The sequence below is a fragment of the Sphaeramia orbicularis genome, chromosome 7 (assembly GCF_902148855.1).
Source record: "Sphaeramia orbicularis chromosome 7, fSphaOr1.1, whole genome shotgun sequence".
In the NCBI taxonomy this organism is placed as follows: Eukaryota; Metazoa; Chordata; class Actinopteri; order Kurtiformes; family Apogonidae; genus Sphaeramia; species Sphaeramia orbicularis.
Genome location: NC_043963.1, coordinates 33,783,582 through 33,804,811, shown reverse-complemented (window position 1 = coordinate 33,804,811; position 21,230 = coordinate 33,783,582). Strand labels below are relative to the sequence as shown.

The following is a 21,230-nucleotide window of genomic DNA, read 5'->3' as shown; positions in this document are numbered from 1 at the left end:
CCCTAAATTCCTATGTCAGAAGTGGCTCTGCATACATATGCAATCAGACACATTTTCTCACAGAACCAGAGAATTTCATATATGAATAAATGTAAGTTTTTTTTTTGCCGGGGAAAAAACCCTCCATTATCCCATGAATTAAATGTTTAAATGTATTATTGAACTATGAGAGCTTATCTTAACGCTTACCTTTCAGGGATTTAAACTACAATGATCTGCAGGAGTTTCCTTTGGCCATTCGGACACTGAGCAAGCTTCAGGAATTGTGGGTACCCACACAAAATCACACACACATGCACGCACACGCACAAACACACCTGCCTGACATGACTATCATGGTTGCGTTATCCCAAGTAATCCCGTTAAGTGATTTTAATGTGGCACTCGGATACAATCTCTCTCGCCCTAAGCAGGTGCTGGCTACACACCCACGCATCCACTCGCCTGCACATACGCACCAACACGCACACGCATACACACTAACTATGTTTTCCCTCGACTTCAGCAGATGTTCTGCAGTGCGCATATGTGTCACAGATACAGCGTATGTGTGCGTGTTTACATCTCATGTATCCAAAAATGTTTTTCAGCTGTGCAACGGCAGGTGCAACATGAGGACATATGACCTGCCTTTCACTCACAATCGCAGGCTGTCGCTCTCCTAAATACACATACACAAACAAAATCAGAAACACATTGGTAGACTAACAGTATGTTTTTATATTTCCAGGGGCTTCCATAACAACAATATCAAAGCCATCCCTGAGCGGGCCTTTGTGGGAAATCCTCAGCTCCAAACAATGTGAGCCTAATTTTCATCCTTAATACTATAATGTGCACATATTAAATAAACACATAATTGCTATTTCATGTTAACATCATCTACACAACACAACTCAAAAACAAAAAGATCTTAATCACAATATATCCAAATATTTCTTCTCCTTTCTTACAGTCATTTCTATGAGAACCCCATCCAGTTTGTGGGAAAATCCGCTTTCCAGTTCTTACCTAAATTACACACACTGTAAGTATGCAGTCAGTAGAAACCATTCCAGTGAGTTAGCCCAAACACTGTTTAAATCATTCTCTTTCCCTAGCAGTGAGAGTTGAGTGGACATGTGTAATGGCCTACTGAATGATGTTGTGTTAGCGTATTGCTGTGCTGCGTGCTGATGTGGTAAGAGAGAGTGTGTTGTAAGAACATGTTGAATGGTGTGACTTATGATGTCTAGAGAGACAGCCAAAACAGCCTGTGTTGATGTTGGAGGAAAAGTGTGATGGCTGAAATGAGCTGTTAGACAAGGTCTGTGTGCACACGCATATGTGTGTGAGTGACTAAGACAGAAAGGCAGAGAGAAATTTCTGACAGTTTCTCCCCTGTTTGACTGCAGTTCCCTGAATGGAGCAACCCAGATTCAAGAGTTTCCTGATCTGAAAGGAACCACCAGCCTGGAAATTCTGTGAGTATTTCCCTCCCAACTAGGGCTGGATGATATGGGCCAGAAATATGCTGTTTGTTTTCATATATATTCGCCTGAATGGTGGTTTCAGGCAAAGATCTTGATGTTTTTATGAAGTTACATTTTCAGTTCTAAGAGTTTACAATGGCTGCCAAACACTCCAGCAGGTTGACGTGAACTGATCAAACACTTAGTCCTGACAGACTCTAAAGAATCAACATAACGAGGCTTAGGCTTAAATATACTCGATCTACATTAATCCTACGTTCAACCCATGATACAGTGCTTTCTGTAAAATACCACGTGTCGCCCATTTATATTATATTATCTTTATGTTATATTATCTTTGAAAGGAAGGGTGTTGTGTGAAAGCGTGAGAAAAGCGAAACTAATGCTAAGTCTAATACTGTGAATTGAAAAAACGATGTAGAGTTTAATAACATTTTACTAGAACAAGCTCTAAAACCCACACACACAGATATGTAATGAGCACAAGAAAGAGTGTGATTGCATTTAGTTAGACATTGCTACACACATCAACAGTGTGAGAAGGGCCAACACTGAGTCTGAAGGCAAAGATGTAATCCTAGGATTTAATGTATCTGAGACAGAACAGAGACAGAGGAGAAAAAGAAAAAAGACAGAGGAATAGTAAAAGAATGTGTTCGAGGAGAAAAAGAACAGGAGACTTCGAAAGGAGATAGGGAGGGGTAGGCTGGTTATGCCAGCCAGTGACAGGTTTGGCGAACCTACACAGCTCCCTGTCTGACCAAGTTAGACTCACAGAACTGGGGGATCCTTTCGCTTGCATGCACTTCAACAATGATCAGCGGATTGTCTTCTCCTTTACAGGACGCTGACTCGGGCCGGTCTCTCCTCTCTCCCTCTGGATCTGTGTGAGCAACTGCCTCGCCTCAGAGTGCTGTGAGTTCATACACAGAAAAAGGAGAAAGTGAACGGGTGCAAAAAGTGATGCAAAACCAAAACTGTGCCCTAAAGCTATTACTTGCAAAATTACTTTTCTATGAAATCCAATCACCAACACAAAAGTTACTGTCCTGCCTTACTCACAGGGCCGATAGTGCACCCAAAGGCTCAAATAATTATGTCCCCTCGTAATTTCCACGCTATAAATCCACAGCTGGTCACTGTGTTTATGTGTGCGCATTGTTTTATTGTTTTAGGGAGCTATCTTACAACCAGATAGAGGTTCTGCCCAGCTTTTACCACTGCTCCGCACTGCAAGAGATGTGAGTGAATCAACCACTGACACAGACACACACTTGCACCAGAATTAACATTTTGCATTGCTCATATTTTTTCCTACTTTTCCTCCACAGAGGGCTACAACATAACCAGATCAGGAGGATAGAATCAAGTACTTTCCATCAGCTCACTTCTTTAAGGGCACTGTGAGTCAACCTTTTTTTGTTATTGTATATTTTCATCCATAACCCATATCCCATTTATTTTGGAAATACAATATGAGCTCCCGTTAAAAGCCTCTACGAAATAAAATTTATGCAGTTCTCAATACATGGCTAAAGCAAATTTTATATACTAATTTTGCTTTCTATATACTAACTAATCTAAGTGAACAGTTTTACTTAAAGGGTCAAAAGTCGCAAAAATTGCACACGTTGTCTCATAACCAATTACTGACATCTAGTGGTGATAGAGACAGTACTTTTCGATTCTTTCGGGTAATTTTGGTTCACTGTTATTCTATTTTCTCAGTGATCTCAGCTGGAATATGATTGAGTGGATCCACCCAGATGCTTTTGCCTTTCTTCACTCTTTGATCAAACTGTAAGTAAACACACTAGTCTAGAGCAATGGTGGTCAAAATGGCTCATCTCCCTTTCATCTTACTTTTTTTTTCTTTACAAGTGTCTTTCTTCTTTAATTCAACTTCATCTGTATTTCGGAGACTTAGCGTTACACAAACACACCACACTTAAGTCTGTGCCACAGGAAAAAAAACTGTTGTTACTGGCAACATGTACAGAGAAAACAGTGATATGCATTTATTGTTTGCGAAACCCCTCTGTGTGGCCAGGAGTCTCATCTCAGGTCATGCCAATACAAACTGCTTTATTGTGTGAGGATCGGTTGAAGTATGCCTAGCTAAACAAGCAGCTGTATGACAGGAAGCGTTATCTGTTGGGAATCTGATAAAGAGCCTTGTCTGAACAGTTTATAATACTTAGGAAGACAAGGCTTTTTTGTTACTTTTTTTTTTTGTTACTGAGGATGACCCCAGGCAATGAAAACACGCATGCACTCATCTGTCATGCACTTTCCCAGGTTCTTCTCTCAATTTCTTCCTATATTTATTCCAGGGATCTGACTGAGAACCGCCTCAGCTCACTACCGGTTGCAGGTCTGGGCGGTCTCACCCACCTCAAGCTAAGAGGAAACACAGAATTATATGATGCCTTCAGTCCAGATCACTTCCCTCGTATTAGGTATGTTACACAAGCCATCGAGCATCAGTATACTTTTGATAGCAAAGCCTGTGATGTGAGTGTCTTTATTTGTGTTTTTCAACGAAACCTGAATTAAGATGGTAACACACCAGGTACTTCATTATGAACCCAGGTGTATATCCTGTGGGTGTAAAGAACAATGCATCCCATCCCTTTAATTATCCTTCCTCTCACAATTTTCTATTAATATCTTGAATTTACCAAGAACAGCCAGGGTTGACATTGGCTAATTATAGTGTATACCTGCAAGCCATTCTTGAACTGAATTTCAACAATGAGGAATTGGTTGGCAGCAAGTTAAATCTTGTTGCAAGGGTTAGCATCCCTGAAGGCCCGGAAAGGTGCACTGAAGTAAAAAATGGAGAGTGTACTTCAAAGGAATGGTATATGGCAGGTGATCAAGTGGCAATGTCAGCGTTACTGTAGAACAACACCCAAACTAGAACACCTGTCAGAAAGCCATTGCAAAATCACTGTACTGTAAATGCTTACATACAAGCAACCACATCAAAGACTGCTGTTTTAGTTGGCCACAAATGTTTTTAAGATGAATAATAAGTAATTTCTCAGAATTACGGAATTTACTTTATGATAGTAAAATTACAGTAACACTGCATCTAAATGCAAGGCTGGTAATTATCAAGCTCACCTTGAAAAACACCTTTTAAGTATTAGTTGTGAAACTGTTGATTGCTTTGTTAAAACAAGTCTTTTTAGGTTTTCTCCTGCTTTATTTTCACAGTTTTTCTCTTTTTTCTTGTTTGTTCCAGAGTGATAGAGATGCCTTATGCCTACCAGTGTTGTGTGTATGGTTCCTGTGATAGTTACAAATCAGTCAGCCAGTGGGACACAGAACAGAGCAACACTGATGAGGACTTGCATAAGAGGACTGTCCCTATGTACCCCATCCACACTGACACAAACTGTAAGGAAAACACAAACCTACAATTATATGTACACATATAGTAAAAAAGCACACATGAACACTTTGGTCATGGTTAAATGCACAATGGAAATCTGAGGCCCATGTGTCTGCACTCAGTGCCAAATTATCGACACAAAACTACTTTAAACATGTTGGAGCCAAACTAAAACCACAGCTACGTGACAGCTGACACATACATTGACCTTTCTATGCATTCCTGTGGCAGCCATACATGGCAAACGCCAGTAAATCAAAATTAGGTTGAAATTAAAACCATTAAACCTACATGCTTAAATTTGAAAATAAACAATAGCTGGGTGGACCAAAAGGTAAGAATAACAAGATGATTAAACCATGACACATCACTGATTAAAATATATGCACCTTTAATCGTTATAAAAACAGTCACGTGCATCACATTTCATGCATGTGCCATTTATCTTTATGAGCTTTTTTTGTCTGCAAAGGTATTTTAGATTACCTCAAATATTGTGCCAGTTCTCTCTGACCAATACCAGATACAAACTGACATATATAAGAACTACAAAAATATACAACATAAGTCGTCAGAGAACTTCATAAACTGTAAACAGGCACTAAGAACAAAGTTGATTCAAAGGTTTTTGATCTTAACAATGCTTTATTCCAGATGACCCTGACCTGGAGGAGTTCCAGCTGGAAATTGAGGAATCTAAACTGCAGACCAGTGTTCAATGTACACCTGTTCCAGGTACAGCAAATAACATAATGAAAGATTTGCTTTTTGTTTCTTTATCCTTTAAGGTTTAACTACGTTCGGCTGATATACACTCAGTGGCCACTTTAAAAGGCACACCTTGTTAGTACCAGGTTGGATCCCATTTTCCCTTCAGAACTGCCTAATTCTTTGAAGCAAAAATTCAACAGTGCTGGAAAAATTCCTCAGAAGTTGTTGCATTGACGTGATCATCACATAGTTGCTATAAATTTTCTGGCTACACATTAGTGATGCAAATTTCTCATTCCACCAAATCCTAAAGATGCTGAATTAGACTGAGATCCTATACAGCACCTTTGGATCTGAAATGGAAGGTCAAAGTACTCGAATATCTTCCATTTAACACAGTGAACCTCCATGTGCCTCACCGTTATATTCAAGAAAGTAATGTGAACATGTGACCTTTGTGACATATGTTGTCCTGTTGGATGCAACCATCAGACAATGGACACTCTGTGAACATAAATAGATGGACATGGTCAGCATCAGTACTCTGTGTGGCTGTGGTGTTTAAACGATACCCTAGCACTACGAGGGCCAAAGTGTGCCAAGACCCCATCCCTCATGTCAATATACCACCACCAGCAGCCTGAAGCAGTGAGTCAACGCAGGATGGATTCATGTTTCATGTCTTTTACACTAATTCTGACCCCATCAAGTTGAAGACATTGAGACTCACCAGATCAGGCAATGTTTTCCCAATCTTCTGTTGTCCAATTTCGGTAAGCCCATACGAACGTAGTCTCAGATTCCTGCTACTAGCTGACAGAACTGGCTCCAAGTATGGTTTTCTGCCACTCTAGCCCATTTGCTTCAATGTTCAATGTGTTGTGTGCCCAGAAAACAAGTGGTTATTTGAGTAACTGTTGCCTCTCTATTAGCACAAACGGCTCTGGCCAATTTCTTCTGACCTCTGGCATCAACACAGCATTTTGGCCAAGAGAGCAGCTGCTCACTGGATATTTTCTCTTTTTGGACCATTCTCTGCGAAGCCTAGAGATGATTCTGAATGAAAATCCTGGTCCTGGTTTATCATCTGTTTCTGAAATACTCAGATCAGATGATCTGGCACCATCAACTCTTCCACATTCAAAGTCAGTTAAATGACCCTTCTTCCCCCTTCTGGTACTCAGTTTTAACTTCAGTGGATTGTTTTGAACATGTCTACATGTATAAATGTTTTGAGGCGCTGCTATGCGATTGACCTATTGGATATTTATGTAAACAAACAGTTGGACATCTGCGCCCAATAAACTGGCTGCTGAGTGTATTGTGTTTATTGTAGTGTATTCATAGTTTATGTGTTGGTGTTCATTTTTGCTGTAGTGTGGCAATATATTAAGTTTCATCTGTTTACATAATTTATGTCAAACGTGTTAAATACTGTAAGAAGTAAAAATCTGTGTTTTTTCTGTTTGTGATGTTACAGGTCCTTTCCGTCCTTGTGACTCTCTGCTGGGCAGCTGGCTGGTTCGTGTGGGGCTGTGGTCCATTTCCCTGGTGTCTCTGCTGGGGAACTCCCTCTTGCTCCTATCTCTTTTCGGCTCACCTGGATACCTCTCGCCTCTTCGGTTCACTGTGGCCTGCATGGGTGCTTCCAACCTGCTGACGGGTGTGTGTACGTGCACCCTGGCCCTTGTTGATGCCCTAACCTTTGGAGAATTTGGTCATCACGGTGCCCGCTGGGAGGGCGGTCCTGGTTGTCAGGCGACAGGATGGGTCTGGGTGTTTGCATCTGAGGCGAGTGTGTTGCTGTTGACTCTGGCAGCTGTGCAATGCGGTGTGAGTGTGACATGTGCTCGTGCCTATGGGAAGTCTCCCTCCCTTGGGAGCGTACGCACATGTGCACTTTTCTGCCTTACTCTTTCCCTCAGCCTGGCCTCTCTTCCACTAATGGGAGTTGGGGAGTATGGGTCCTCACCACTTTGCCTTCCCTCACCGCTGCCACCTCCTTCCTCTCGCTTGCCATCCTCCCTGGGCTTCCCCTTGGCACTCATTATGATGAACACACTGTGTTTACTTATAGTCACAGGTTCATACATCCGCCTTTACTGGGAGTTACTCAGGGGAGAGTGTGAGGGCCTGTGGGACTGTGCCATGATCAAACATGTCGCCTGGCTAATATTCACAAATGGCCTCCTTTATGTACCAGTAGCTTTCCTCTCCCTATGCTCCCTCCTGGGTCTCCTATCTCTAGGGGAAGAGGTGCTGAAATCAGTCCTCCTGCTCCTCCAGCCCTCTGCCTGCCTGCCTCAACCCCCTCCTTTTCCTCCTGTTCACACGAGACCACTCTCAGTTTTTCTTCTGGCCTCACCCCAAAGATCGTCCTCAGCTACGTCGAGATCACACCCTCGACTCACTGGTTTCTGTGGAGACAGAGAAGAGCTCCTGCTCCGATTCATCGACACAGTTGTCACTTGCTGATGCAGACACCCTGTACAGCAGGGGCTCCTCCATCCAACCCCGACTGGATCCGATTCGATTTTCACACTGCTCCTCTACTTCCTCCTCATCCTCTGTTCCTCTCATCCCTTGTCAGATACCTTCTTCCACTCCCAGAGACAGAGACAGAATGACAGAGCGAGGAGGCCTCAACGATGATGAATGTCTTAAGAGTTTGGATCAAGATGCGATTTGTAACACTTGCCCTCTGTATCACTCTACCGTGACTCCCTCTCTCAATTCTCATCCTTGAGCCTCCAAACAAACTGTCTGACTTGCTGGGACACTATGGACATTCAAAGGCCGTCATTGTACAGCAGCAAGACCAATTCTGGGTTATAAGCCCTCAAAAGCACCTCAAAATGAGTCCACACAGAGGCTGGAGAGTACTTAAGAAAAGTCTATGAGAACACAACAAAGTGCCTCTGAAAATGGTGGGAGCAATTTAAGGTTCCCTTTACAATAAAGACTTTAAAAGGAAACACCACAATATGGCATTACTGTTCAAATAATGGACACAAACCGGGTTCCAGACACTTTCCTGTAGAGTGGACTGCATTTGTCACGGACACAAGACACAAAGAAAGGTTGAATAAAAGCTGTCATCAACATGGAAAGAAATTATGCAATAGACAAATCAATGATTTAGCCACAGGGAATATAAGTAGAAGTATAATTTTAAGTGTAAATGTTTATAATGAAATGTGATCACAAGACATGCAGCTTAGAGGTTACAGATTGTTGGGTTATATTTTAAGTGGAATTATTTTTAAATACACTTTAAGTCCTACCCTCTTGCTAAGGTCTTCTTCAAATAAAGGGATTCATCAAACACCACAGGTCATTTTACCAGGGTAAGCTAATCACACACATTTTCTCAGCTAAATTTTTCTGCAGTTGTGTATTAGTTTTTATAAAATGTTATTCTTTACATGGTAAAAAAAAAGAAAAAAGAATGCAACAGAAAATGGATCGCACATAGTTTCAGTTTACATGGTTTTGTCTCAAATACATTACTCTGCCCAACATGAGGCAAACACTCATACAGACAGAATGGGATGTAGCTATCTTTCTAAGACATTAGTGTAGGCTAGCAACATGTACATACAATGTAACTACCTCTGAACTAGCATGGTATTGACTCACTACAGCCTTATGATGTTTGTCTCCCTTTTTATATGATAAACAGCAAATATATATAATTTTATATATTAAGAAATAAATCCTTCTTAGTTTGTAAAAAAAACAACTTGTCTTGCTATTTAGGATGTACATACTTTGTATACAACTGCTAAGCATATGTTTGAATAAAATACATATCTTTATACTGTGCATAAATACTCTGCTTGAAGTACCTGTCTGAAACATTACATAAGAAGTCTGAGTGAACATGCTCAACACAATCAATCCACAGTCAAAATAAACTTTAATATTTAAACACAAATATAAACATTTTACACAAATATGTAGATACTTCTGGATTAAGACAAGGTATGAATACATGAAAAATGAAATGAAACTTTAAAATCCAACTCAAGTACAAACACATATATAAAACACAATAGCTATGTAGAGGAGGAACCTGAGGCTCCAACAGGTGAGTACAGCCACTACATGCATGTTTTCTTTGCTGCGTCATCTGCATCCTGCTGCATACTGATAGCCTCTCTTTTTCGGGATACAGCTCTCTGATTGGGAGTATTTTCTTTGTTGTCCAAGACTCCCTAAAAAAAGTCACAGATAAACACTATTTTATACACTATTTACATCACAGCAGTCCTCATATGTGCTCTGAAATGTATACACATTTATGGGTAAACAGAGCATATAAGATTACTTTGGTGAAATCAGTATTTATTGAGTAGACCACATTTTATTGAATCAAAACAGCTCCACCTGGTGGTTAGAAGAAACCACTACATAAAGTAGAAAAAAATGGTGGCTGTCTACTCCAATTAAGCAATGAGAACATAACAAACAAAAGATGTTTACATCATAAATGTGTTATCCATGCACCAGTGACTTACTGTGTTTTTCTGAACTGCATGTTCCTGTGTCCACTTCCTGGCCTTCTCCAAGAACTGCTGCTTGTGGTATTTGAACTCTGATGACTACATTAAAAAAATCTTTATAGTGAGTCGCAGGTAAGTGAGTTTTATATTTAAAAAAATTTTCAAAAATCAGTAATTCCAAAGTCGATGAGCCTTTGATGAAGAAGGTTTTTAAAACGCAGCTCAATTTGATAGGAAGAAAAAAATGTAGCTTCCATTTACACTGTTTACAGGTGCACTTCAATGACTGCAAATCATTTATCGTTTGTATTAATTTTTCCAAAAGAAAATGGTGCATTGATTCCATATTTGTTTTAGAATATTCACACAAACTACATATTGCAAACTACTTTCCATATTATACCAGATAAGATGTGTCATATGCATGCTTATACATAGTATAATGCATTTTTGTACCTGCAGCCAATAGTAAAATACTAATTACATACACAGCACACAAAATAAAAATATAAAAGTATATCTTTAAAAAGCTAAACTTAGAAGGAATACATGAATTTATAGTACAGTATTGAAGACTGTGAATAAGGTACATGGTAAAATGATAAGTGGTGTGGTACAGTGGCAATTTGTTAAATTGCCCTGTTAAGGCTCAGAGTTGAGCCAACTGCCCAACCAAATTCCATTATAATGTAAAGTGTGCAAATGCAATACTAAACAAAACTCACTATGTCAGCCATGAGGGGATCGTCTGGGTTTGGTTCAGCCATGAGCAGCTGAATGGATGTCAGGATAGTAGAGATGTTAAGAGATGGCCTCCATGCACCCTAAGTGACAGGGAAATTTAAAACATGTATGTAAGTGCATATTCATTTTATTTTTCCCCACATGATAAAACAGTTGAGGACAGTTTAATTTGGGTTTCTAATGAATTACAACCTTTGGCGGGAGCTTGAGGGCATCAAGGCAGATCCGTCCCGAGTTGTCAATGTTTGGGTGGTAAATGGGAGTTAAGAACCGTATTTTGGGAGGCTCAAATGGATACCTATAAGAAGAAAATATCAGTAATGTTTAAATGCAATAAAGATTTAAATCATGGAAGACTGTGGGTACCCTTTAAATAATGGTAAATCTCAAAGGCAATTTACCTTTCTGGCACCTTGATCTCCAAGGAAAAGAGTCCACCTTCATATGGAGTCCCATTTCCACCTACTATCTCTGCAAACAAAGGATGGAATAAATGGAAATACTTAATTGATGACAATATATTTTTGTGTGTATATGGCCAGCTGTGTGCAAAAATTAAACTATATATATTTAAACACAAATTGTACATACTATAATATTACATTATAGTATTATTGTTATTATTATTATCATCATCATCACTAGCCTACCACTTTGCCACTTGTTTCTGCTAGTATTTTCCAATGAGCAATTGAATTTTTTTCACCACTGTTTTTTTTTTTTTTTTATAGCTTTTTTACAGTTATGTTATTGTCGTGTGTATGCTAGGTGTTGTGTTGCTTTTGGGACCTCAATTTCCCAAGGGCTCTGCCCAAAGAATCAATAAAGTTCTACCTAATCTAATGTAATCTACATGTAAACACAAACACACATGTATACAAATTGTCCCTACACTACAAACAAGCAAGTACAAGTGAATGCAGCGGGTCTATATGTGAGAATCTATATACAGTCATGGAAAAAATAATTAGACCACCCTTGTTTTCTTCAATTTCTTGTTCATTTTAATACCTGGTACAAATAAAGGTACATTTGTTTGGACAAATATAATGATGACAACAAAAATGGTTCATGAGAGTTTAATTTCAGAGCTGATATCTAGCCATTTCCCATGGTTTTGTTATTAATAACCAAAATCACTTAAGTTCTTACATCAATAGCTATGGCATTGTACTCAGAAATACTTTTTACCTCTGGGCCACCAGCCTCTTGAACAATAATATGTGCGATATACGAATGATATATGGGTGAGAGAGAGTTTACAGTTCTCCAGTATGCTGCTTTTATAGTTTTACACTGTGTGCTTTAATATTTATTGTTTTCACTTTTTTTTTTTTTTTTTTTGCTATTTTATCTGTTGCACTTTGGTGAGGGCATCCTGAACCAATTTCGTTGTACCTTGGAGTACAATAACGATGAAGCCTTTCTATTCTATTCTATTCTATTCTATTCTATTGCCAAAAACAGTGCTTTCAGGTATTCCATGTTTTCTTTTCTGTCTGTTTTAGTCACATCATACACACAGGAGTTAGTACTTGATTGCATAACTCTTGTTTTTGATGACTTCTGATGGTCTAATATTTTTTTCCGCGACTGTATTCGTTACCTGGACAGGCCCTAAACAGACATGTTCCATACTTACGTGCCTGGAGGTCGTCTATCCGTTCCTCAGTCTGCCAGCAGGTTATCCCGGGAGGGGGCTCGGTGCTTAGCATTTGGAGTTCACGCTTCAAACGGGTGGCCCTCTGCATTTTGCTAAGCGGCCAAAAAACGTAAGTGTATCTTATTCAGTTTCCAACCACTGCTGAAGCTAGATAATCGCCCGCGATAGCTGCTAAATCACAAGTTTAGCTAGTTAACTGCTAAATGCTACAGTGTGTACGTCTTTCGCGCTCAGTTAACAAACTAACTCGCTATTTAAATATTTCTGTACGTTACATCTCATTTAATTGTTATCTAAAGGTGTTTTAAGTTGTCAATGTACCGATAAAAAAAAATGGTGTAATTCCCTGTTTTGGATTTCCCTCCGTACGTCGTCTTCTGCGCCGCCTGACGTCAACTTCTTCTTCGTCGACTGAAATTTGCAACGAACATGAGCGCGGTCGCCACCTACTGTTCAACTGTGAGTGTGAAGAAAGTCTGTCAAATTAATGTCGAATTTGAAAGATCATTGTTAAAAAAAAAAAAAAACAGAAATAAAAAAGCTTGACAGCTTTTATTTTTTAGGCTACATTTTTACCCATTTGATGTACTTTTTTTTGTCTTTTTTAAATCTTTTCTGTTGGTTATCTATGTAAGATTGCACACGAATAGAATAGAATAGAATAGAATAGAATAGAATAGAATAGAATAGAATAGAATGCCTTTATTGTCATTATACATACGTACAGTAAAATATAAAGAGACAACTCTCTTGTGGTGTGTAGTGCAAAACAGTTTAAAAGAAAAAAAGTGTAAATATATGAACAGAACAAGAAAAGCACTTGGAGAGCACAAACCTCTGCCAAGACAGATCTGTCGAGCCCCCCCACCCCCGATCACCACCAAAATTTTATCATTTCTTCCTTGTGGCAGTATCAACATTTCTTGAAAATTTCATGAAAATCCGTCCATAACTTTTTGAGTAATCTTGCTAACAAACAAACAAACAAACAAACACACAAACAAACAAACACACAAACAAACACACAAAGCAAAGTGATCATAATACCTCCTGGCAGAGGTAATAACAGAATAATAATAGAGTGGATACAACTAAATATATAAATCAACTAAATATACAAGTCTGAGTTTTATTGATAGAAGTTATTTAACACATTCACACACAAACACAAATCTTCCCTTCATGATATTGTCAAGTGTCACTTACTAATATTAGTTACCTCAAAATTGGTGATTCTGTGTCTCTAACATTTGGTTTCAGGTTATTGCCATCTTTACATGTGAAATTTAGTATTCCACAAAGCATAACAGTAACATTATTCTTTGCTATGATCACTTAGATTTGTGTAGTAGACTTTTTTTTGTAATGTTTTGTATTTTTTGTGACCTTAATCAGTACTCAGTCTCATTTGGATGCAATAGCATAGATAGCCTGAAATGTTATAAGACTGTCCTGTTTATCTTCCATTCTGATGTCAGTGAATCCACAGTCTCTCAGAGCTGCCATGTAGGTCTCCGGTCTCCAGTTTTCCCCTGGCATTACTCGCTTTGATGCCAGTTTAGCTATAGATGACAGCCTCAGTGTGGTCACCATCATGCCCCCTGAGGAAAGAGAATCAAACACAGTAAGATCTGAACAGAAAGATTCCCTAAAAGAAGGACAAATAGAAAGTGAGCAATTTATCATCTGACTGTTAAGTTTTGTATTCAGTGAAACAAATGTGCTTGAAGTACAGTTTCATCATCATATCCTACCTGGCTTCATCACACGGTGTATCTCTGTGGCTCCTCTCTTGAGGTCAGGCCAGAAGTAGTAACAGTTACAGTGAAAGACTTTATCCACACTGCTGTCTGGAAGGGGCATCGCTGCTACATCACAGTGGTATAGAGTCACTTTCCCACTGGCCACTTGGTCCTTCATGAGCTCACTTGCCATCTGTCACAAAAAATAATTATTAGACTGGATTCATAGTAGTTAAAATTTCCCCTTCAAATAAACTATTGTTCCTGGGGCTATAACTTAAATAATTTTACTCCCCAATTAACATCTGCTTACAACTGTTTGTTGTATGCATTAAAATACAATTTTAGACACGATAAAGCACATTCTTGTATATCTTTGTTGTGGTTCTGAAACAAACACCCATGTGATAATTTGATAAGAAGACTGATGAGGCACAAATAAATATGTACATGAATACTCTGATTTTGCACATTACCTTGTGCATGTATTGTGAATAATCCACTCCTATGAGGCGGCCTGTGGGCTCTGTGAGCAGTTTGAGTGCGGACTGGAGACCCAGACCTGGTCCATGACCCAGTTCCAGCACCGTGTCCCCAGGCAGGATCCCACAAAGCTGCACAGCATTCTCCTCAAGGATTCTGTTGTGTTTTTTGAAGAACTTACTAACCAGCCACCCCAACACCGATCGTGTCGGGTGACCCAGCTGTTTACCAAGTTTGTCAGCCCACATCATTGCTGGAGAAATGTAAAACAAAAACACCTGATGGGGGTTTGATTAAGGTGCCTGCCTGCCTGCTTGAGAAACTGACAGCCACATAAATAAAGATCTAAACAGCGCACGAAAATAGGTGTAGATAGCAAAACCAGTTCCATTTCTTAATCAAATGAAGATTATCAGATAAAATGAATGATATGACACCATCCTGGTATGGTTTTCTGTCAGACTACTCTAAAGTAACTTGTAGAAGGAACAGATCTTATCCAGATAATCCACTACACTGTCAGATCTGTGTATAAAAGCTGATAAAAATAGGCTTTTGTAATTTAGATTGGACTTTGCTTACTTTAACCTTGTTACATTGAGTTAATGTTTAATCTTGAGGCAGAAAGAACATTTTCATAGAGGGCTGCCTTGTAGTATTAAATAGATCTATACATAGTATATCATTATGGTATACTATTCTACTTCTTAATATTAATATATTTCTTTCTTTTTTTCCCCATTCTAATTCTGAGTTTTGAACAAAAATATGCAACAGGAAATTATAACTGAGATCATACTTGTCACTAGATAAATCTACAGCATATTTTTTCATTTCATTTTGTTTTCATTTTATTTATTTATTTAGACAGGGACAATGCACATTATACATTAACCTTAAAAAGGAGAGATGTAGTGTGCCAGGTTCTAGCACTAGTGCTAATTTCCAACTGTCGTCCCTGGGCAGGCTGATGTTATCATCAAAAAAACAGACATTAATAAAAACTAAAACAGTAAAAAACAGTAAAAAAAATAAAAACAAAAATGCATATTTATAATTCCATCTGTATATCATTAAAAACAGACATTTATAAAAACTAAAACATTAAAAAAAAACAGTAAAAAATGCATATTTATAATTCCATCTGTATATCATTAAAAAACAGACATTAATAAAAACTAAAACATAAAAAAAAGCATATTAATAACTCCATCTATATAAAATATTCATTCCCATCCAACCATATGCATTTACTTAAAAAAAAAAAAAAAAAAAAAAAAAAACCCTAACAGTTTGATAGTTGCAGTCGCCCCTCAACTATTTCTTCTGGATGAAATAAAGTTTCTACAGGTCGTGGCATTGACAAAAACCCATTAGACTATCCAAAACTAGGCTTGACGCATTTTGTCGTTGTTTACTTTACATTTCTTTTACTCCATTTCTCTTTATCTGTATTTCCGAGATTGAAATCATACCTAGTTCATCGGTGTAAGTGGCACATTTGTACGATCTTGTCGCTGTGTCAGTTGTGCTGATGTGTTCACTCTTCCTGTAGTAGGAGGAGCTTTGTGCGCTTTGCCTGTGGACGCACCGTGGCGCAAGCGCTCCTTTACTTTCCAGTGCGTCTCGGACTCGCGCACACTCCCACGGCTTTAATCCGTTGCTGCACTTCCTGCAAGTTTCATTTATGATACCTAACAAATATTCCCAGTTCATCTGATTATTCCCCCAGAGTGTGAAGAAACACAAATCAACAGTGACTTTTTCCACACATTTGAAAGATTATTAACTTTGCGCAACTATAAATACGTTGGATTTTGCAATAATCATGTGCGGTTGAGTTTGTTTTGGAAATGTCCTCTACTGTTGCTTCCTCCAATCAGCCTATTTTGCGCACACCCCCCCCGCAAGGATTATCTTTCTTTCGTTTTCATTTCCCGGAAGGTTCGAATGTGAAAATAGTCGAGTTTTATTCCTTTGAGAGTAAAATTCGTGTTATTTAGAATGAAGGTCCAAGAGGAGTGAATTTTCCATTCATCATTTTCAGGAGTTGTGCGTGGGCTTTTAAGGAAATCATATTTCTTTTGACAGTCGAAGAGATAAAAACATGGAAGACATTTCCCCGCCACCTTTGGTAAAGGTAAGTTAAGGTTTCCGGAATAAACCGCAGTGACTGAAGAACGCAAACATGAGTATTTGCAGTGTTTTTGGGAATAAAGTCAGTTGAAAGTATCTGTTCCTACATGTGCTGTGCTGATAAAACAAGCTGCACCACTCCAAACTTTCCCTAACTGGTGTGTTTGTGTGAATGCGCTTTAATGTTTTGCAGCAGGAAAACAGTGCACACAGTCCTTCAGCTGTGACTCTGACGCATGTAAAGCAGCTCACCACTCCACTTAAGGTCCATCAGTCACCCCCCCACCAGCTTCCTGTGGTCAGTCCTCCCACTCAGGAGGACCTATGGCATCTACCTGGACGACTGCGTGAGTTAAACTTTTACCTGTCAGAGATACCAGGTCTATTTGTTCTTTTTTCATTGTAACATGTAAAACCATCTGTATGTTCGGGTACCAGGGATAAACCCATCTCTGTGGGATAAAGAGGATGTGGACCATTGGCTCCACTGGGCTCAGAAGGAATACTCACTGCGTCGTCCAGAAAAGGGACGCTTTGAAATGAATGGCCGTGCTTTGTGTCTGCTCACAAAAGAGGACTTCAGACGACGCTGCCCCAGCTCAGGTAAAATGAGTCTGTGTGAAAGCAGTAAAGACCCAGACTGCTTTTCAGTGCATGTGTTTTGAGGTACACTTGTGTTTTCCACAGGTGATGTCCTGTATGAGATCCTCCAGTGTGTCAAACAGCAAAGGAGGACTGTTGTCTGTGAACCCCCAAAATCCACTGGTCACCTCCACAGTCCAGTACCCTCCAACTGTACCCAAAAACCTCAGCCTCAGCCCCCAAGGAAAGACACTCAAGGTCAGCAAGTTACAGTCAAAGTCGCTTTATAGCAGCAAACCAAACTGGTTTCTCCTGGTTAAATTCCTAATAAGTCACATGTGCTTATGAAAGCAAATTGTGCAGGAAGTTTTGCTTTTTTGTTTTTTTTATTGGGTCAGTGAGTCACTTAGGACTTTCCTTTTCAATCTCAAATAGTATCATTACATATTTTCAGAGAAATCTCTTTTGTGTTTCACAAGGTGTGGCTGCATCAGACACAAACAAATGCAAAGGATTTCTTTGGTTTACTGTTAACAAGAAAAAAACAAAAACAAAACTAATTTCTTGACCATTTCAACATGTCATGCCCTGGATGTGTTTCATTATCGTACTGAAACATCCAGTTTTGACCTTGATGGAACAGTACACATGCATAAAGGAGTATGTGGGTGTCCAAAGTGGCACAATATTTGGCACAGTTCAGTGACTAATGAGGGGTTCTTAATACAATATATCACAAATGAATGGGGTGTCCAAAAACCTTTTTGCACCACTGTATTCAGGAATGACTCTGCTTCTTGTTTGTTTGACATGAATCTTTTTCTGTTATTGCACTTATATGAATGCTGAATAGATGTTTCCTTTCAAAAACATTAGAAATGCAAAACTTTTTACAAGTATAGCCAAAGTATTATACTTGGGTCAAAGTTCTTACACTCCTCTTATTAGAAAATATGTTTTTCATTGAGGGAAATAGACTGAATAATACATGGGTATGATGGGAATCTAGTTCTACCACAGCTTCCAAAGTCCAAAACAATCACTTTTTTTTTTTTTTACAATGTGTGTGAGTGTTGAATGGTTTTCTTATGCTGATCATTGCAACAAACTTTGCACGCACATAAAAATAAAACATTTGAGTTTGAGTGCTCACTTTTGCTTTCACTTTAGCTGTTGTGACATTTCCTCTTTTTTTGTCTCCGACAGTTTCCCTCGCTCTTCAAGTAGAGTCAGTACCTGCTGCACCCACTGTGACCAACACACCAGAGCCCCTGTCACCTCTCAAGGAGCGCCCGATGATTTTTTACCAACAACTTGCTCCACTCACGCAAACTAGTGAGTATTACAAAATAATGTGGCTCCAATATGTGTTCCCCTGAAGTAAAAAGTATTTACTGTCATAACTCCATGTATCCCCCGTCTCTTTTAGATGGGTCCACTGTTGTCTCTACATTGACCCCCAGCCAAATTCAACATCATTCTGAAAAGGAGACCATGATCCAGGAGCCTCTGAACCTGTCCAGTCGGGAACGGCCAAGGAGCCCATTGCAGAAAGCAAATGGTCGCATTCCAGGTCATTTTCAGTTTAGTTTAGTGAATGATAAAAAATATAAAGGAGATTTGTTAAGTGGGACATCCAAAGTAGCCATCTAGAGCTTAAAAGTAGAGGCTTAAACACTAAATAAAATAAACAACTGCACATCAAGGCAACTAAGACAACACACTAGAGCCCAAAATACTATGAGTAATGGTTAAGGATTTTCTCTTAAGCTGATAAAAACCTTAAATGGCTGCAGTAAATGTTTCAGAGACATTTTAATTCATTAGTCAAACCATAAGATAAAGAAGTAAGATTCAGTATACGCATACAAAATGCGTAAATAACCATAAATGGAAGTAATATGACACAAAGAAAGAAACTGGAGACCCTGGTGCTAAAAGTACTGAAGTCACATTGTTAACAATTAAAGTTGACTAAATAAATATGTTGTATTTGTTAAGCTGAGTCCACCCTATAAATATTTTTAACAGACTTTTTTGTGACTTCAAACTGTTTTTGTGACTTCAGTACTTTTAGCATCAGGGTCTTCAATTGAGCTCCTCAGCAACTTTGGGTGTGTAGGATTTAACATATCGTAGAACTAACTGCTGCTTTAGGCTCATTAAAAACAAAATCAATAAACAAGACACAGACCGTTACACGCTTCAGTTTCATGTGCAAAAAACAGTAACTGCTAAAATGGGAAGTTTTTCCTCACCACTGTCACCACTCACAAGTGTTTGTTCCTGGAGGATCCTGTTGGGTTTCTGTAAATTTGATTTGATTTTGATTTGATTTGATAAAGCACTTTGTGACTCTGTCTGTGAAAAGTGCTCTATAAATAAAATTTACTTACTTACTTACTTAAAATGAAGTATTATTAATAGTATTTTTGACCACTAGGGGGCAGGAATGTTCCTTAAACTGCACAAAAGCCTACTACACATATGATTGAGGCTTTAAAACTGAGTTGTATCTGACAATGATACTGATTAATTGCGTCAAAACACAATGCCACTATAACTTGTGAAAAGTTGTGTAATAAGTATTAAATGCTTCTGTTTTGATCGTTGCCAGAGTGCCGACTACTGTGGGACTATGTCTATCAGTTGCTGTGTGATGAACGTTACCAAGAATACATTCGATGGGAGGACCAGGACAGTCTGGTGTTCCGGGTAGTTGACCCCAATGGACTGGCACGTCTGTGGGGAAACCATAAGGTGAGCACCACGCTGGTGTGTTCATTAGCAAACACACCCACAGTGGGAGAGGCAGAACAGAAAGAATGGGCCACTTTATTCCACAGTAAACAATGGGCCTCTTTTCACAGAAACCGAGACAAACATGACCTATGAAAAAATGTCTCGTGCTCTGAGGCACTACTACAAGCTCAACATCATCAAGAAAGAACGAGGACAGAAGCTTCTCTTCAGGTTCTTGTTTCTTCTTCTCCTATGTTTATCTCCCCCAGTACAACATGTTCTTATGTTTGTTATTGCGTCTTCTGTGGTTTCCCTCAGGTTCCTAAAAATCCCCCAAGATATTAAGAAACATCAAAATGACCATGTTGAGTCACCAGAGAACACGTCACATCTGGACCAGGACTATCCAGACAGTAGTCCGACACAGGAGTTCAGTGAGGACCACTTTGAGGTGTCCCCTGATCGTTGTTCTTCTCCACAGACACCTCAGCCTGGTGCTCCAATGAGATAGAAAGCCTGTGGATTCAATCAGATACAGTTTTGCTCTTCACAAATTCATGATGTTGGTGTATTTACTTGTTGCAGCTTCAGAATATTTCCAAGGCATGAACAGGTTTAACAGATTGCACTGCTAGGCATGTAATGTGATTACAATGAACACTAATAACCAAGGCTCAGGTGATCTTTCAGGCATTAATGCAGCATGAGCATTACTAAGGTGTTTCAGGTACAGTCAGTGTTGAGTTATACAATAATAATGTTTAGACAAAAATGTTTTTGTTGCAATTGTCAGTCTATAGTTCCATACTTTTCAGACAGTAGATCTTTTTTTCTAAAAAGTTTATTTTGCTACTGTAGAATGAGACATTTGTTAAGATTCAGCTTTGTTATGTATTGTACTTTTACATCTCATGGCCAGTGTGTCTTCTGCTTTGTAAAAAAATAAATATTTTATGGTGTGGTATTTAAGTATGGTTAAGTTGTCACATTTTTAATCATCATTTATAGTGGAATTGAATGCGGAATTACTTATATTAAGCTGTTAAACAT

General features: G+C 38.9%; 4 protein-coding genes across 5 annotated transcripts in view; 2 read left to right on the top strand and 2 right to left on the bottom strand.

Moving 5' to 3' along the window:
• lgr6 (leucine-rich repeat containing G protein-coupled receptor 6) overlaps window positions 1–21,230 on the top strand; it is a 61,353-nt gene that overhangs the window by 31,330 nt on the left and 8,793 nt on the right. Inside the window, exons 7-18 of the mRNA XM_030139005.1 lie at window positions 197–265; window positions 731–802; window positions 956–1,027; window positions 1,395–1,463; window positions 2,316–2,387; window positions 2,648–2,713; window positions 2,804–2,875; window positions 3,201–3,272; window positions 3,806–3,931; window positions 4,723–4,877; window positions 5,527–5,607; window positions 7,064–7,435. Coding sequence (XP_029994865.1) covers window positions 197–265; window positions 731–802; window positions 956–1,027; window positions 1,395–1,463; window positions 2,316–2,387; window positions 2,648–2,713; window positions 2,804–2,875; window positions 3,201–3,272; window positions 3,806–3,931; window positions 4,723–4,877; window positions 5,527–5,607; window positions 7,064–7,435 — 1,298 coding nt within the window. The remainder of the gene's footprint in view (window positions 1–196; window positions 266–730; window positions 803–955; window positions 1,028–1,394; window positions 1,464–2,315; window positions 2,388–2,647; window positions 2,714–2,803; window positions 2,876–3,200; window positions 3,273–3,805; window positions 3,932–4,722; window positions 4,878–5,526; window positions 5,608–7,063; window positions 7,436–21,230) is intronic.
• On the bottom strand, window positions 9,486–13,017 carry ube2t (ubiquitin-conjugating enzyme E2T (putative)). Its single transcript, XM_030139008.1, has 7 exons — window positions 12,817–13,017; window positions 12,475–12,587; window positions 11,234–11,303; window positions 11,025–11,130; window positions 10,814–10,912; window positions 10,104–10,187; window positions 9,486–9,800 (listed from the first exon to the last, which is right to left on the bottom strand). Exons 2-7 carry the CDS (start codon window positions 12,581–12,583, stop codon window positions 9,687–9,689), a joined length of 582 nt encoding a protein of 193 aa, XP_029994868.1. The 5' UTR covers window positions 12,584–12,587; window positions 12,817–13,017; the 3' UTR covers window positions 9,486–9,686.
• LOC115422607 (uncharacterized methyltransferase YdaC) lies at window positions 13,609–16,281 on the bottom strand. Of its 2 annotated transcripts, none has more exons than XM_030139006.1 (4): window positions 16,196–16,281; window positions 14,714–14,973; window positions 14,250–14,430; window positions 13,609–14,096 (listed from the first exon to the last, which is right to left on the bottom strand). In XM_030139006.1, the coding sequence occupies exons 2-4, from the start codon at window positions 14,969–14,971 to the stop codon at window positions 13,900–13,902; spliced, it is 636 nt and encodes a 211-aa protein (XP_029994866.1). In that variant the 5' UTR covers window positions 14,972–14,973; window positions 16,196–16,281; the 3' UTR covers window positions 13,609–13,899. The 2 variants fall into 2 exon arrangements, with proteins under 2 accessions (XP_029994866.1, XP_029994867.1); XM_030139007.1 differs by having other exon boundaries at window positions 14,714–14,970; window positions 16,196–16,279.
• On the top strand, window positions 16,472–20,697 carry etv7 (ETS variant transcription factor 7). The gene is made up of 9 exons (XM_030139009.1): window positions 16,472–16,860; window positions 17,050–17,203; window positions 17,295–17,459; window positions 17,544–17,696; window positions 18,645–18,773; window positions 18,868–19,011; window positions 20,056–20,198; window positions 20,317–20,411; window positions 20,499–20,697. The coding sequence occupies exons 1-9, from the start codon at window positions 16,828–16,830 to the stop codon at window positions 20,689–20,691; spliced, it is 1,209 nt and encodes a 402-aa protein (XP_029994869.1). The 5' UTR covers window positions 16,472–16,827; the 3' UTR covers window positions 20,692–20,697.

What these genes read in the sequence shown, in the direction of transcription:
- ube2t (XM_030139008.1), bottom strand. Translation starts at nt 12,583, where the DNA reads ATGCAGAGGGCCACCCGTTTGAAGCGTGAACTCCAAATGCTAAGCACC. An exon ending in GATAGACGACCTCCAGGCAC is followed by an intron (nt 11,304 to 12,474) that starts GTAAGTATGGAA and finishes CTTTGTTTGCAG; the next exon opens with AGATAGTAGGTGGAAATGGG. An exon ending in CCCTCAAGCTCCCGCCAAAG is followed by an intron (nt 10,913 to 11,024) that starts GTTGTAATTCAT and finishes CCTGTCACTTAG; the next exon opens with GGTGCATGGAGGCCATCTCT.
- LOC115422607 (XM_030139006.1), bottom strand. Translation starts at nt 14,971, where the DNA reads ATGATGTGGGCTGACAAACTTGGTAAACAGCTGGGTCACCCGACACGA. An exon ending in ATTCACAATACATGCACAAG is followed by an intron (nt 14,431 to 14,713) that starts GTAATGTGCAAA and finishes TTTTTGTGACAG; the next exon opens with ATGGCAAGTGAGCTCATGAA. An exon ending in ACACCGTGTGATGAAGCCAG is followed by an intron (nt 14,097 to 14,249) that starts GTAGGATATGAT and finishes CTCTTTCCTCAG; the next exon opens with GGGGCATGATGGTGACCACA.
- etv7 (XM_030139009.1), top strand. Translation starts at nt 16,828, where the DNA reads ATGGAAGACATTTCCCCGCCACCTTTGGTAAAG. An exon ending in GTCTGTGGGGAAACCATAAG is followed by an intron (nt 20,199 to 20,316) that starts GTGAGCACCACG and finishes ACAGAAACCGAG; the next exon opens with ACAAACATGACCTATGAAAA. An exon ending in GGACAGAAGCTTCTCTTCAG is followed by an intron (nt 20,412 to 20,498) that starts GTTCTTGTTTCT and finishes GGTTTCCCTCAG; the next exon opens with GTTCCTAAAAATCCCCCAAG.